Raw genomic sequence first — 15,768 nt, forward strand, 5'->3', positions numbered from 1 at the left:
CCCTGCGTCTGTTCTTACCCTGGCAAATTAGATCTCCACATTACTGTAATTTCCCACTTTAAAAAGCAGGATGAAATTCAAATTCCTTCACATGGCAAATAAGGCACTTTATAATCTAGCACCCGCCTACCTCTCTAGCTTCATCCTGTACTCTTTCCCCCTCACACCCAATGTTCCAGCTATAGAAAAGTAAGTGTTGTTCCCTGAAGTCGCTGAGCTCTCAGTTAGTATAAGCTTGGAAGTACTTTTGTTGTCTCTTCAGCAGCTAATACCACCTACTAGTCCTCTGAAACACAGCAGTGATACTTGTTTCAGAAAACCTTCTCTATTCACATCTACTTGCCTGCAGTCTGGGTTAGGTACCCCTGCTTTTTGCTTCCTTCCTTTCCATAATCACATAATACTTCTAAGTCTGTATTGTAATGATGCATTTACAAGTTCCACTGCTCTACTAGACTATGAACTCTAGGACAGAAGATGTAGCCGATTCATTTCAATATCACACAGTCTGAAACATAGACGTTCAATAAATCCTTGCTGAATTAATGAATGGAAAATGAACAGAATGGCTCTGCCAGGGGCTTATCTATAGTCCAAATGCAAAAGAATTAATATGGGCAATTAGGACTTTTAAGAAAAGTACAGTGGTATCTTCAGAGCTCCTTGGTCACTTAGTATTAAATGGTTTGGCCTCTGATTGTGAATGTCAGATCTTGGGCAGCTTAATGAGGCACATGTAAATAAGCAGAACTGGACAGAAAAACTGCCCATGCAGTAAACCAGTCACTAGAGAACTAATCCAAGTGCAGGAGGTGGTGGCAAAGGTTTAGTTCTAACAAACAAAGATTACCTGTAATAATAACTCTCTGTCTAGACAATATCTACACTAAGTAAGGGGAAGACAGAGGAATCTAGGAGGTGGAGATACTGAGAAGCCCCAGTTGGCAAGAAGCAAACAACCAGGTTATTTATTTATTGGACTGAGGTTCAGGAGAAGGACTCTAGTGCTTGGGATGGAAACCAGCAAGAATAAGGTATAGCTCTCCAATCATATGAGAGTACTGGGGTCACTAAATAAGTTCTTGGAACAGGCCTTTGGGAGGAACCACAAAGTCGGAAGCTCATTTCTAAAAATAAGGGCACAGAAAGGTAACAAAAGCAAAACTGGACCCCAGATATAAAAACTGGAGCACCATCCTCTAGTCAGACGAACAGCAAGGCAACTTGAACCTCAGCCCCTGCCTATGGGCCTGGAGCCATCATCTCCTGTCTTGGGTCAAGATTGGTCCTGGGAACTGGGGCAGGGCTAAGTGGCAGATGAGATTCAAGTGAATCCAGCAGTAAGAAAGAGAAGAATTTCCAACGCCAGTGCAGAGAGGGCTGAACAAGGGTCAGAGCACCCAGTCATGATTTCTGAGGACTCTGAGAAGCTCTGAACCATCTTGACACGGCTCTAATCTTTTACTTTCCAAGTTGTTGATAAGGTTTTCTTCTCTTTCCTGTTCCTCACCTCCCCAACACTTAGGCTTCAGGAAGTCTTGTCTTGCTTACAGCTCACCCTTGCTCTTGGCACATTAACTGATACATAGTAAATGCTCACTTTTTGCTTTAATGAATCAATGCCTGGCATACAGTAATTCCTAAGCCAATATTCATTAAATTGAGTTCATGGTGGGATATAATCTTGTAATATCATTACTATTTCTATTACTACTACTACTATTACCACTACTACTACTACTATTATTAGCTACCATTTGTTGCATATTTACTGGCTGCCAGATACCGTACTAAGTGCTTTATACACTTTATGTAATTTAATCCTCACAACACGCCTCTGGGGAAGGTGCCATTATTAAACTCTTTCTACATGTGAGAAAATTGAAGCCTAGAGAGGTGAAGTCACATGCCAAAGACCAAACAGTTTACAGTGACTATCTTTGTTTGTACTGCTATAATAAAACACCATAAACTGGGTCACTTATAAACAACGGGAATTTATTTTTCACAGTTCTGGAGGCTGGGAAGTCCAAGATCAAGGGAGATTCATTGTCTGGTGAGGGCCACTTTCAGGCTCATAGATGGTACCTTCTTCCTGTGTTCTCACATGATGGAAAGGGTAAGGGGTCCCTCTTGGGCCTCTTTTATAAGGGCACTATGAGTTTCATTTATGAGGGCTTCACTCCCATGACCTAATCACCTCCCAAAGCCCCACTTCCTAATACCATCACCTTGGGGGTTAGGATTTCAACATATGACTTGGTTGGGGGGCGGGGGGGGCGTGGGGACACAAATATTCAAACTGTAACAGTGACACAATAACTTTAACCCAGATCTTTGACTCTGAAGTACATGCTTTTTAACCATTACATTATCTGCCCAACAGCCAAAGTGTGGTTTCAGGCCCATCCCATTCTGAAAGATAGTTGAAATTTATTAGAAAGGCTTATGGTGCCTTAGTTGATTCTGGAGAGAAGAGTGTTTGGCAACAGCAGCATGGAAAGAAATTTAAGGCATAAGTGTCTTTTAATTTTATTTATTATTTATTTATTTTTGAGACAGAGTCTTGCTCTGTCACCCAGGCTAGAGTGCAGTGGCATGATCTTGGCTCACTGCAACCTCCGCCTCCCAGGTTCAAGCGATTCTCCTGCCTCAAGTTCCTGAGTAGCTGGGACTACAGGCACCTGCCACCATGCCCAGCTAATATTAAAAATATTTTTTAGTAGAGATGGGGTTTCACCATGTGGGCCAGGCTGGTCTCAAACTCCTGACCTCAAGTGATCTACCTGCCTCGGCCTCCTAAAGTACTGGGATTACAGGTGTGAGTCACCGAGCCCAGGCTAAGGTGTAAGTTTCTACTAGCCCAGGTTATCCGATCTGAGCTATACCGTGAACTCTACCACTCCATCACAACTGAATGACCATATTTCTCCTGTCACTCTCTGTAAATAGATCACTGCTTTCCTGGCATTGAGGAAAACATTACACAGTAACATAGAGCAAGGCAGATTTATTGGCATTGTTCAGAGAAAGACCAATTTTCTCACTGGATTTGGTTTCTCCTCCAGCATGTTCTCTGTACTGCACTCATTTAATCTCCACATATCTCTTCCTCATTCCAGTTTGTCTACTTGTGAGTGAGGGAGCTTGAGTATTAGAGTCCCTTATTTGTTCAGCAACTTAGATGCCTTCTCTCCACTTCTGAATAGGAAAAATGTTCCTATAGGAACCTTCCCATCTTTTCCCTTTAGTTCTTTCTACTAAAGACAAAAGCAATAGCCGGGGAGGCTCTTACAGAAATGTCCTTCTCCTTCCCCTGCCTAAAACAACTTTCTGATGCTTTCTGGGCTTATAACAGGAGGTGATTCCAGAGAACTACAGCAAACCAACCCATCGGAGAAGACTGCCAAATTCCATTTTCCTCTAAAACCTGTGGCTATGAAAAATATACATTCTTATCATGCTTGGAGTAAAAGCTCTCTGTTAAAGAGGATGATCTCATGAGCTAAATGTGTCTTCATCTTCATTTAGAAGTTTTAGTCTTTTGGCATTGGGAAGTTTTCAACTTCTCTATCAATGACAGAAATGGAGAAAAATGAAAACACAGGCTTTCATTTCTGGCAGGCCTGGCCTCTTGTGGTTTGCAAGTTGCTTTAAAAAAAAGAAGAGCAGAAAACCCCTAATGATTTCTCTAAGTTCTTAATGAGCAAAAAGATGGAGAACAGGGAAATATTTCTTGCAGTGAACATGAAACCTATACAGATAGGCACTGCTTTATCTTAAGGGTATTTCTCTTATGCTTTTAGTATGTAAAACAGAGCAGAGTGGAAAGAATAAAAAAAATCAGAGATGAAGAAAGCTCTGCAAGGGAGATTTCAGCGTCAGTCATAAAGTCTCAAGAAAGAGTCAAAGTGAATTAAATTTGCTAAAGAATAAAAAAGCCAATCAGCCTCTTTTCAGATGATTTATAAATAGGTTTTTTTCTAAAGAAATTCAAATCAGGTTGATGTTGGGGCACCTTGTATCTCTAAGAAGGCTATTTTTGAAACAAACCTCAGTAGGACACAATGTGCCCCATTATGTAAGCCCTTCAGAACATTATGGACTTGAAACTGTCCACCTGCTTTTAGCAGTTTTGATTTTGAGCTGGATGTCTGTAACACCACTACATGGTAACAGTCCCAGATCAAATGGCTTACAGACCACAAGTTTTTATGGCTTCCAAATACCATATGTTTTGAGGGCACTTAAAAACAGCATTTTTTGCTAGCAGGGCTCTTAAACATCCTTAATCCTACCTTACCATTCATTTTTACAAATGCATATGGGGACCAGCCAAGATCAGACATCAGAACTGCCCCTCAGGTAATCAGGAATCCAAAGCCTGATAGAGGACACAGGTACAGGAGTGGCAGCAGGATTGGACAAAGTCACAAAATCCCACAACTTGGCAACACAGGTTTTGTGACTCATGGTCTAGTGCTCTGTCCACTGGGTCACACTGGCTCAGTTCACTAAACTTGTCAGATTATGGGAATATTGGTGTTGTATCAATCAGATATAGCATCCCCACCTTGCTCTAAGGGGCTTACAATCTAGTTGGATTATAAACTTTTCCATCTAAGATACTTATTTTGCTTTTTTTCATCCACGATACTCATCCTGCTTATTTATGGCCTCCAGGATAATGTAATCCACATTTCTAGTTATCACTTGAAATATTTGAAAACCCAATATAGACAGCTGGGGGGTTCTGCCCTTAGACAGGAGATATGATCTAAGAGAAAAAGAGAGTCAGGAGAAAGGCTAAAAGGAAATTGAGGCCCCAATTAACAGAACACCTCCCAGTGGGCAACTGCCATGTTCCTTATGTTCCTAGCAGTTACAACTAAGGATAAAGAAGAGGGGGGTTGCTTTGGGAAAGGCTTGACAAGCTGCTGCTTAAATTGCTTCTTCTGACTTAGAAGATAGCAGAGAGCCTAGGGGTAGTAATGGGGTTGCAGGGATGGTTAATTATAGGTCATATTCCCTGGGTGTCCCCAGACTCCTTCATGCTCCCAGGACACACGGCAACTTTACAGATACTATTTGCACTGACATTTCTCTGCCTAGAAGAAACTATCTCTTAGGTTGTCACTATCCTAAGCTGGATTCATTTTCCATTAAGAAAGGCAGAGAGTCGATTTATCCTTCCAGCTAAAAGGCAGAGAAGCAAGGGTCCAGTAACAGATGCCAGATATTCTTCAGGGGATTATACTGGGCTTTGGCAGAAGGGCTGATGATTTGATAAAAGTCCCCCCTCCTTCAAATGATGCATGTAAACTCCAGGAAGGAGCATTAAGGACACATGAAGTATGCCATTCTAAGCAGAAAGAGTGGGGAAAGTATTTCCAGCTAAACGTAGTCTCACAAGGCCTTCATCCAGCTCCAGAGACACTTTTTTATCTTCAAATTGTCTTTAACTCTCTCAGCTCCCCAAGGACAAGGAGCTCTAATCAATAGATCCAGTCAGGAATACCTGTTCTGGATAAAGAAATTAGGATATTCTGTTGTAACACCGCTTGTTGTTGCACAGATTTAAATAAGCCTCATTCTTTTCTCCAGATCTTATCAATTGCAGACAGTAAATATCCCATAGAGTACTGCCAATAAATCAGTTTAAGTCTTGTCCCCCAGCACACAGCAATTATCTTCCTATTGTCTAGCTTGATTCTGCCCCACATATCAACTTTCCAAAGGAAATGTCTGCCGAAGGCAACTAGAGCCTTGTGGTTGATACAGGGACAAAGGGTCAGGTCATGTCTGCTTCTTCTCTTGGATAACATATAGTACATTATGACTACACATCAATACATTGTCTACTTCCTCTCTCCTATCCCCTTCCTTGCTTTCAGAAAGTGCTTTAAAATGGTGTCTGACAAACTCCTGCTCATTCGTAGTCTCAAGTTGGGTTACAAGTTTTGTATCAGATAATCAGATGAAAATTCTTAAAGATATAACAAGCTTGCAATCTCAAAGAATTTTTAAGGACTATAAATCATGCTGCTATAAAGACACATGCACACATATGTTTGTTGTGGCACTATTCACAATAGCAAAGACTTGGAACCAACCCAAATGTCCAACAACGATAGACTGGATTAAGAAAATGTGGCACATATACACCATGGAATACTATGCAGCCATAAAAAATGAGGAGTTCATATCCTTTGTAGGGACATAGATGAAACTGGAAAACATCATTCTCAGTAAACTATCGCAAGGACAAGAAACCAAACACCGCGTGTTCTCACTCGTAGGTGGGAATTGAACAATGAGAACTCATGGACACAGGAAGGGGAACATCACACTCTGGGGACTGTTGTGGGTTGGGGGGAGGGGGGAGGGACAGCATTAGGAGATATACCTAATGCTAAATGACGAGTTAATGGGTGCAGCAAACCAACACGGCACATGGATACATATGTAACAAACCTGCACATTGTGCACATGTACCCTAAAACCTAAAGTATAATAATAATAAAAAAAAGAATTTTTAAAATTAAGTTTAAAGTCAGTGTCATCTCTGGCTAAAACCTGTCAGATTCTTAAGTGCATCAGCCCTACACATATAAGTTTGTTGGTTTTTAAGTTTTATAACATTTACAACTTTGGCAACCCACCTATGAAAAGGATTATAAATCCCCTCAAGCTAAATCCTCTCGAATAATGCACTTGCTCCATGTTTGCAACTGGTGAGTGGAAAATTCAAACCTAATTCAGTGTGTTTACTGAGCCCACACAGCCACATTTAGGCTGCTTGATTAAAATCCTTTAAGTAGTCAAGATGCAAGCAAAAGCACGAGCAAACTCTTACTCTGTGCTCTTTCCATTTGCTTGATTTTGTCTGTCAATTGGAGCACCCTCATACCACTACCACACACTTACCCACCTAGGTTTCTGAAAATAACTTGCCTACTGCTATTACCAGTGCAAGCAAAGGCTTGAGGACAACTGGCCACTGGAGTGATTCAGGACACCCCAAGAGAGGCACTTCATTGTTGAGTCAGAATTTCACCTACTCCCTAACCCCATCCATAATTCTTACCACTCTCTCTCCCAGCCTACAGCTGGCTTTCATAAGAGCAGAGACTAGGAAAGGAATTCCATTTGAGGACTTGCTTTTTTCAGTTTTTCATCAGTGTGGGCCTCCTCAATCTTTAAGTTGCCTTGAAAGTGACCTCTCCCTTTACCTTCTTGCTGTGGCAATCCCAGGAGAGCTCAATGGGTATTTTTGGATGCTAGTTAGTTACAGGGTGGAGCATATAACTAACTAGTGTTCAAAATACCTATTGAGCTCTCTTGGAACTGCCATAACATGATTGCCCCACATAAATTATGCCAAGCAGGTCCTATGCTTTGAAATAACCAATTATCACAACAACTTATTTTAACATTTATTTTATGTTCAGGGGTACATGTGCAGGTTTGTAATATAAGTAAATTGCATATTACAGGGGTTTGGTGTACAAAAAGCAACCCCATAAAAAAGTGGGCAAAGGACATGAACAGACACTTTTCAAAAGAAAACTTACATGCGGCCAAAAACTGCCTGTGGGAATAGTGGTGATAGAGGGCAAGGGCTTTGCCAAGGCTGGCTCTGAGCTGACATGAGTTCTGCTGCTTGGTTTCTTACCAAACATACAAGAAAGGAGAAGAGTTGCTAAGTCTCCTACCAATAGAAGGGAAGGGAGCTACAGATTCTGCCTCAAGCTGTCCTTGAGCCTTCTTCCACCTGCCTTCTTCCACCTGCTTTTTGCTATTCTTTTGCCTTTTTCCATCTGTAATAGGTATTTTTTAAGGTTCATCATGGGGAATTCTCCTTTTGGAATCAGGTCTACATCAATGAGGTACAACTGAGCACAGATTTAATGCCATTCTTGATTGGGAGAGCACCCTCCAAAACATAGACAAATTCCACATTTTTTGAAAAATCTCCTCAGAAAGAAACAATCCAGAAAAAAAAAAATACAAAAATGCCAGGCTGAGGAAAAAAAAGGCAAGTGCCTAAGGGAAGCAGATGATTCTTCCTGTTGTCTTTTGTGATTTCAGAAGTACTTCAAACTAGGAATGGCCTTCTTTGGGAATCTGTTCTTTTGATGAATGTTCCTGGGAATCAGACAACAAAAAGTCCTGCTTTATCCATCTAGCCACATCTTGTTAGTATTTAGTGGTGCTTACCATGTAGTAGGTGTTTCAATTACCAGATAGGGTTTTTTTAAAGGGGTCAAGATTCTCAAACTCCTTTCTGTACCTTCTAGAAAAGACCCCAAATTCCTTAAATTCATTCCAAAATAATTTTCTCATGTGAATGCCTTCTTATTTCCTTTTTCTAAAACAAACAAGTAACAATTTCTCCTAGAACTATCTTTTAGACTTAAAAGATGAAAAATACTGGTTAAATTAAGTAATTAAATTCAAATGAAATCAAGTGAGAAATGATACTAGAGGGGTATTTGCATGCTCTGAGCAGGAGACAGACATGTTGGCAAAGAGAGGAAGTGGCTTTATCTGTGAATTCTCTTGGCATGACAAGACTCTTTCTAACTGATTCAGACTCTCTGCCAAAAAAAAGAAAAAAAGAAACTCTGCTAGCTTTCTGGCCAACTCATTCTCCTCAGTACTCTTTTTTACTATGACCAGGTCTAGCTTCAGGCAAAAGGGTAAAATAGATGAAAATTTGTCTTTGGCTCCCCTCTAGTTAGTAACGTGGAACTGGAAATCCAGAAGTTAGCCACGATGAGATGAGAGTTGAAACCATAGGTAACAATACTGAGGGATGAAAGTGAAGGACAGAACCTTAAAGAACAAACCTTCATTGATTATCTCCTAAGACAGGCACTCTCAATAGTCTCTTGGGGTACAAAGGTGCACCTTGATTGAGAGAGCAGAACTAGGAAGGAAGGAAAGTCAGAGAAGGAACATTCAGAGAGGTAGGAGGAGAACCTGCAGTCTTTCATAACAGAGAGCTAAGGAAAGTGCGTACATAGTGCAAAAGGCTTATGGCGTCACACAAGCAGTTAATGTCTGAAGGAAGATATTTTAATTTAGTAGCCAAGTATATAATTCAAGAAACAATTTCAGTAATTTGGAGGGGCTGGAAATTAAGTCTCAGGGGTATAAGGAGAAAGTGGTTGTTGATATCAAGACAGTAAAGCTGTATTTTTTCAATAATACTGGTGGTGTTAGGGAGAGATGTAATGTGGTTAAGAAGGCAGCAGGATCAAAAGGTGGGAGGAGTGTTTTCTGTTTCATTTTTGTTTGTTAGTAAATAGGATTACCTGAAAATGATTTTAAGGGAATAAAATAGATCAATGATTTTCAAATTATAGCAAGCATTACAACAAACTGGAAGGCCACATGAGTCTCACGCCTCCACAATTTCTCATGCCATACATCTGGGGTGGAGCCCGAGAACTGGCATTTCTTTTTCTTTTTCGTTTTCTTTTTTTTTATTATTATTATACTTTAAGTTCTAGGGTACATGTGCACAACATGCAGGTTGTTACATAGGTATACATGTGCCATGTTCGTTTGCTGCACCCATCAACCCATCAGTTACGTTAGGTATTTTTCCTAATGCTATCCCTCCCCCAGCCCCCCACCCCCAACAGGCCCCAGTGTGTGGTGTTCCCCCACCTGTGACCATGTGTGCTCATTGTTCAACTCCCACCTTTGAGTGAGAACATGTGGTGTTTGGTTTTCTGTCCTTTTGATAGTTTGCTGAGAATGATGGTTTCCAGCTTCATCTATGTTCCTGCAAAGGACATGAACTCATCCTTTTTTATGGATGCATAGTATTCCATGGTGTATATGTGCCACATTTTCTTAATCCAGTCTATCATTGATGGGCATTTGGGTTGGTTTCAAGTCTTTGCTACCATGAACAGTGCCACAATAAACATACGTGTGCATGTGTCTTTATAGTAGCATGATTTATAATCCTTTGGGTATATACCCAGTAATGGGATCGCTGGGTCAAATGGTATTTCTAGTTCTAGATCCTTGAGGAATTGACACACTGTCTTCTACGATGGTTGAACTAATTTACACTCCCAACAACTGTGTAAAAGCGTTCCTATTTCTCCACATCCTCTCCAGCATCTGTTGTTTCCTGACTTTCTAATAATCACCATTCTAACTGGTGTGAGATGGTATCTCATTGTGGTTTTGATTTGCATTTCTCTGATGACCGGTAATGATGAGCATTTTTTCATGTGTCTGTTGAACTGGCATTTCTAACAAGTTCCCAGGTGACTCTTTTGCTGCTAATCCAGGGCCCATACTTTAAGAACCGCCGGAATAGATTAATGGAGAAGGGAAAAATTAAAGATGTAAAAGAGATAGTAGATAGAGCTGGGTTTTAAGAAGCGACAGAGAAATATAGAATGCATGGAATAAGTTGATCAAATCTTAGAAAGTGTCACTTTCTGTGAGATGGAAACACACAGAAGAAATGTATAAAGATGCTGCAATATGCTGACAAAGTTGGGGGAGGGGGAACTGAGATGATAGAGCTTATATCAAATGGCTTCCATCTTCTCAGTAAAGAAAGAGGCAAGATCATCTGCAGAGAGGATAGGACTGATAAGGATTAGGAACTGGGAAAAGTTTGAAATAAGCATCATCCATAGACACAGAGGAGAATCTACTTTTGGGGGAATAGATGGGTTTAATTTTAGAAATCATGAGTTTGAAAAGGTGGTGAGCCTCCGAGGTAGATTTGATCAGTAGGCAGTTGGCTTCAATAAACCCATGCTTTCTGCAACTTCCACTAGGATGTAAAGGATGTAGGATGCCCTCCATGCAGGTAAGTATTTTTGTCTGTTTTGTCTGTCTTGTTCACTGCTTCATTCCTAGCACCTAGAATAGTGCTTGGCACAGAATAAAGACCCAAATTTGCATTGGAATGAACCTAAGAGGGGTTGGCTAAGGTTGATAATTGCATATAAAAGTAGTGTATAGTAGAAACCTGCAAGTATCTATGGAGTTAGAACATTATGTTCATTAAGCAACTGGGTTCTGGAATCTGAAGACCAGGGTTCTAATCCCAGACTCTCTGTGCTTTAGTTTCTCCATCTCTAACATGGGAATGGTGATTGTACCAATATCAAGGTTACTGTGAGAATTAAATGACATAGTAAGTGTAATGTGCTTAGCAAAGTGCCTCATATAGAATAAGCACTCAACAGATGTTAGCTAGCTGTTTATCATCTGCATTTCCCTTTAAACTAATTAAGGAGTATTCCTCAACTGGTTTATCATATATAATTCAAAGGAGTAAAATTTCATTTCTTTGAAAATGTACTCTATATCAGACTTGCCTACCTCTGCCCTTTGGTAGGGGTATTGAGGCATAACTGTTCTGAACATAGAAAAAAATGATCAAAACTGGTGTTTTCACTTCATATATGATATACCATCCAAAAGCCTTTCCTTAGTCAGAAGGATTTTTCTTTGTGTGCATTTTAAGGCCTGGCTTCAGACTAAGACTTACTACTGTTGGAAAGGAACAATTGCAGGAAACAAAAGAAATAAATGTAGAAAATCCTAGTGCCTATTTTCAAGGGATTAATATAAAAACGTTGCCTGCCTTTGCCTGAGTTAATTGTGCAGTGCACTACTGACATTTATTTTATTGATTCAATACATGTGAGTGCTACACTGATATTATCACTAGAAAATATAGCTTACTATATAAATTAATATGTGTTCTGACAACTGTTTTACCCTTGTTATTGCCCAGGCAAAATTCTTTCATATTTGCATATGTCATATACAATAATCAACAACTTATTTTTTAGGCATCTACAGCGTCTTTAGTTTAGAATCTGTTGCAGTGATACATACAAAAATAGAAGATTGAGTCTCTGCCTTCAAAAAATCTGTTTTAATAGATATACTCCCCAAAAAATTCAAGAATAACATAAGATAGCAAACACCTAAGAATTAAACTGCTGTGGCCCTGTGTGGCACCTCATAGTGTCGAGTGAAGCAGATATAAGAAGTATAGGATATTGTGCCTGCTCCACAAGAATTTTCAGTCAAGTGAGGGAGATAAGACATAAGAACATGAAAATTAAAATAAGAAAATGAGAGTTAAATAGTGACATGTCACAAGGCAGTACAAGTTGTATTATAAGGTAGCAAAAACACACTATTAGGAAAAGAAAGCAGAGTCGGTTGCTCTAAGCCAATGTGTCAGAGAAGACAAAAGGCCAGCACCCTTTCTTTAATTTACCATCAAGTTAAAGCACTTTAGAACCTACTGAATGCTACCACTTTTCTAACCTAAGCACTGACAATTCAATTGGTTGTAAAGATTTAGGACTTGATATTTTCACCAAAGAAGTATATTAAGTGACAAATAACTGATTAAAAGACTGTCTCTAAAAGTCATATATGTTTTCTTTTTTTCTTTTTTTTCAGAGAGCTGATATAGCTGTTGCTCCACTCACTATAACATTGGTCCGTGAAGAAGTCATAGATTTTTCAAAGCCATTCATGAGCCTGGGCATCTCCATCATGATAAAGAAGCCTCAGAAATCAAAACCAGGCGTATTCTCATTTCTGGATCCCCTGGCTTATGAAATCTGGATGTGCATTGTCTTTGCTTACATTGGAGTCAGTGTAGTTCTTTTCCTAGTCAGCAGATTCAGTCCTTATGAATGGCACTTGGAAGACAACAATGAAGAACCTCGTGACCCACAAAGTCCTCCTGATCCTCCAAATGAATTTGGAATATTTAACAGTCTTTGGTTTTCCTTGGGTGCCTTTATGCAGCAAGGATGTGATATTTCTCCAAGGTTTGTTTTTGTGGCATACTCAATGCCTCATTGCATTTTATGGCCATACTCCATTCATGTACATATGGTATTCATCCATCTCAACTCCAGATTTTTTTCATTTAACATTCCATCAAATGACAGATTATCATCAAGCCATTGTGTTTGCTTATGTCCATGAAGTGAGTGTGTCATTGGTGTTGCTTTGAATGTCTTTCATGCATTTCTATGGTATCGTATATACATTAAAACAAACATTTGAACTCTGGATAAAGGCAACATTGCCACTAATATTAATATTATTCAGATAAAGTAAATACTAAATCTTCATCAGATCAAACAGACATGGTTTCCTAATTAATTGTACTAAAGTGTTTTCTCATTTCTAAAGAGATTGGATCGAGACAAAATTTAAAAGAACATAGAACTCTTCTTTAAATCCCTCCTACCTTCTCCTTTCAACGCCCTCCCTTTTTCATTTTGCTCTCAGACTGCCTACAACTATCCATTGTAGTATCCCACCCAAGTTTTCTAGTTAAAACTATAAAACTTCTCAAAGGAAACATAGGAGAATATCTGTTTTACCGTGGTTTGGACAAAGTGCTCTTAGATAAGACATAAAAAGCACAATCCATTAAAAATTTGATAAACTGGACTTCATCAAAATTCAAAACCTTGCATTTAAAAAGACATATTAAGAAAATGAAAAAAAAACTGACTGGGAGAAAACATTAGTAAATCATGTGTCTGATAAAGGACTTGTATCCAGAATATATAACACCTCTTACAACTCAATAAAAAGAAGACAATCCAATTTTTTTAATGGACAAAAGATTTGAATGGACATTTCTCCAAAGAAGATATATAAATGGCTAATAAGCACAACAAAAGATACTCAACATTGTTAGCCATTAGGGAAATGCAAATTAAAACCACAATGAGATGCTTCCATACATCCTCTAGAATGGCTGCAATCAAAAAGATAGGCAATACCAAGTGTGATGACAATGTAGAACAACTGGAACTTTCATCCACTAGTAGTGGGAATGCAAAATGCTACAGCCACATTGGAAAATAGCTTCGCAGTTTCTTATCAAGTAAGATATATACTTAAAATATAACACAGCAATTCTATTCTTAGCTATTTACCTAAGAGAAAGGAAAACATATTCACACAAAAAGTTATACACAAATGTTCATAGTAACTTTATAATATTAAAGAAGTAGAAACAACCCAAATGTCCATCAACTCGTGAATAAACAAAATATTATATATCTATATAGTGGAATACTATTCACCAATTAAAAAGAACAGACTACTGACACATCTACAACATGGATGAACCTTAAAAATGTTATGCTGGGCTGGGCGCGGTGATTCATGCCTGTTATCCCAGCACTTTGGGAGGCCAAGGCAGGTGGATCACCTGAGGTCAGGATTTCAAGACCAGCCTGGCCAACACGGTGAAACCCCGTCTCTACTAAAAATACAAAAAATTAGCAGGGCATGGTGGTGGGCACCTGTAATCCCAGCTACATGAGAGGCTGAGGCAGGAGAATCACTTGAACCTGGGAGGCGGAGATTGCAGTGAGCCGAGGTTGTGCCATTGCACTCCATCCTGGGCAACAAGAGCAAAACTGTCTCAAAAAAAAAAAAAAGTTATGCTAAGTGAAATAAGCCAGATGCAAAAGGCCACATATCATGCCATTCGAATCCCATTTATTGAATATCTCATATTGTATGATTCTGTTTGTCCAGAATAGGCAGTCTACAGAGACAGAAAGTACGTTAGTGGTTGCTAGGGGCTTGAAGGGAGCAGAGAGGGGATAATCAGGGCCAGTATTAGGGTGAGGCAAGTGAGCCTGAGTAAAGCAAGTACAGGGATCACATCCAAGCTTTATTTAAAATTTTGATATTATGCATTAATTTTTAAAATATTGGACTAAAATTCTATTTATATTGATTAATGAGATTTTGATGTCCCTTTAAACTTTGCATGTGGGGGAGTTGCCTCATTTGCCTCATCCTAGTCCTAGGCCTGCCAGGATTAACTGCAAATGAGCATGAAGGAACTTTTTAGGGTGATAAAAATGCTCTAAAATTGGATCGTGATGATAGTTGCACAACTCTACGTTTACTAAAATCACTGATCGTACACTTGTATTGGTGAATTTTATGGTATGCAAATTTTATCTAAGAAAAGCAAAATATTGAACATGAATGTCCTGAGCCTCACAAACTTAGTCTAAACCTAAACAAATATGGCGGTGAATTCTTAATCATAATATGTAGGTGACTGTAACATCTTTATATTTTGAGACAAAAAAGTTGTAGGTTTTGGTAAACTTGAACATTAATCCAAATACTGACCAGAGTCAATTATACAAACATATTAGGGATTTTCATGTGAAATATAAAGACTCAGAAGAGTCCTACCATGTTTTTACAGCATACTTCATTTTGAGATTATCCACTTGGACCATAAAACATTTAAAAAGAAACTTTGCAGCATAACTAATTGGTAACTATATTCAGCAGCTTTTTAAAATAGCCTGTATGGGGTATGCCTCATTTATCGAAGTCACACTTTTTTTGGCTTTTCTCAATCTGCTTGATTACATTCTCCAAATTATTTCACTCCCTGTTCCTTTTGTGCTTAGAATGTATATCATTTTTGGTATTATCTGGGAGTTTATTTTGCTAGTTTCTTTATTTTTTGAAATGTTCACTTCAAGAGACTATGGTTTCTGAATGATCCTATAATCAAATGATTTTTAACATGGCTGGTAATCTATGTTGTGACAATACTAAAGAGTCATTAAGGCTAAAGATTTTATTGGTTTCTGTAAGTGAATTTTCAGAACTAAGTTTGTAGTATCCCCATCGGAGTGCTGCATACTACTCTGCATACTCAAAAAGTACTCTTCTCATTTTTAGAAGAAT

At 39.0% G+C, this 15,768-nt stretch overlaps 1 protein-coding gene across 4 annotated transcripts in view; it reads left to right on the forward strand.

The window, feature by feature from the left end:
- Window positions 1–15,768, forward strand: part of GRIA3 (glutamate ionotropic receptor AMPA type subunit 3) — a 311,313-nt gene that overhangs the window by 224,913 nt on the left and 70,632 nt on the right. For all 4 annotated transcript variants that reach the window (XM_063634906.1, XM_063634907.1, XM_055269444.2 and 1 more), the window contains one exon: window positions 12,469–12,845. In XM_063634906.1, the coding sequence (XP_063490976.1) occupies window positions 12,469–12,845 (377 nt within the window). The remainder of the gene's footprint in view (window positions 1–12,468; window positions 12,846–15,768) is intronic.

Source organism: Symphalangus syndactylus, chromosome X, assembly GCF_028878055.3.
Source record: "Symphalangus syndactylus isolate Jambi chromosome X, NHGRI_mSymSyn1-v2.1_pri, whole genome shotgun sequence".
In the NCBI taxonomy this organism is placed as follows: Eukaryota; Metazoa; Chordata; class Mammalia; order Primates; family Hylobatidae; genus Symphalangus; species Symphalangus syndactylus.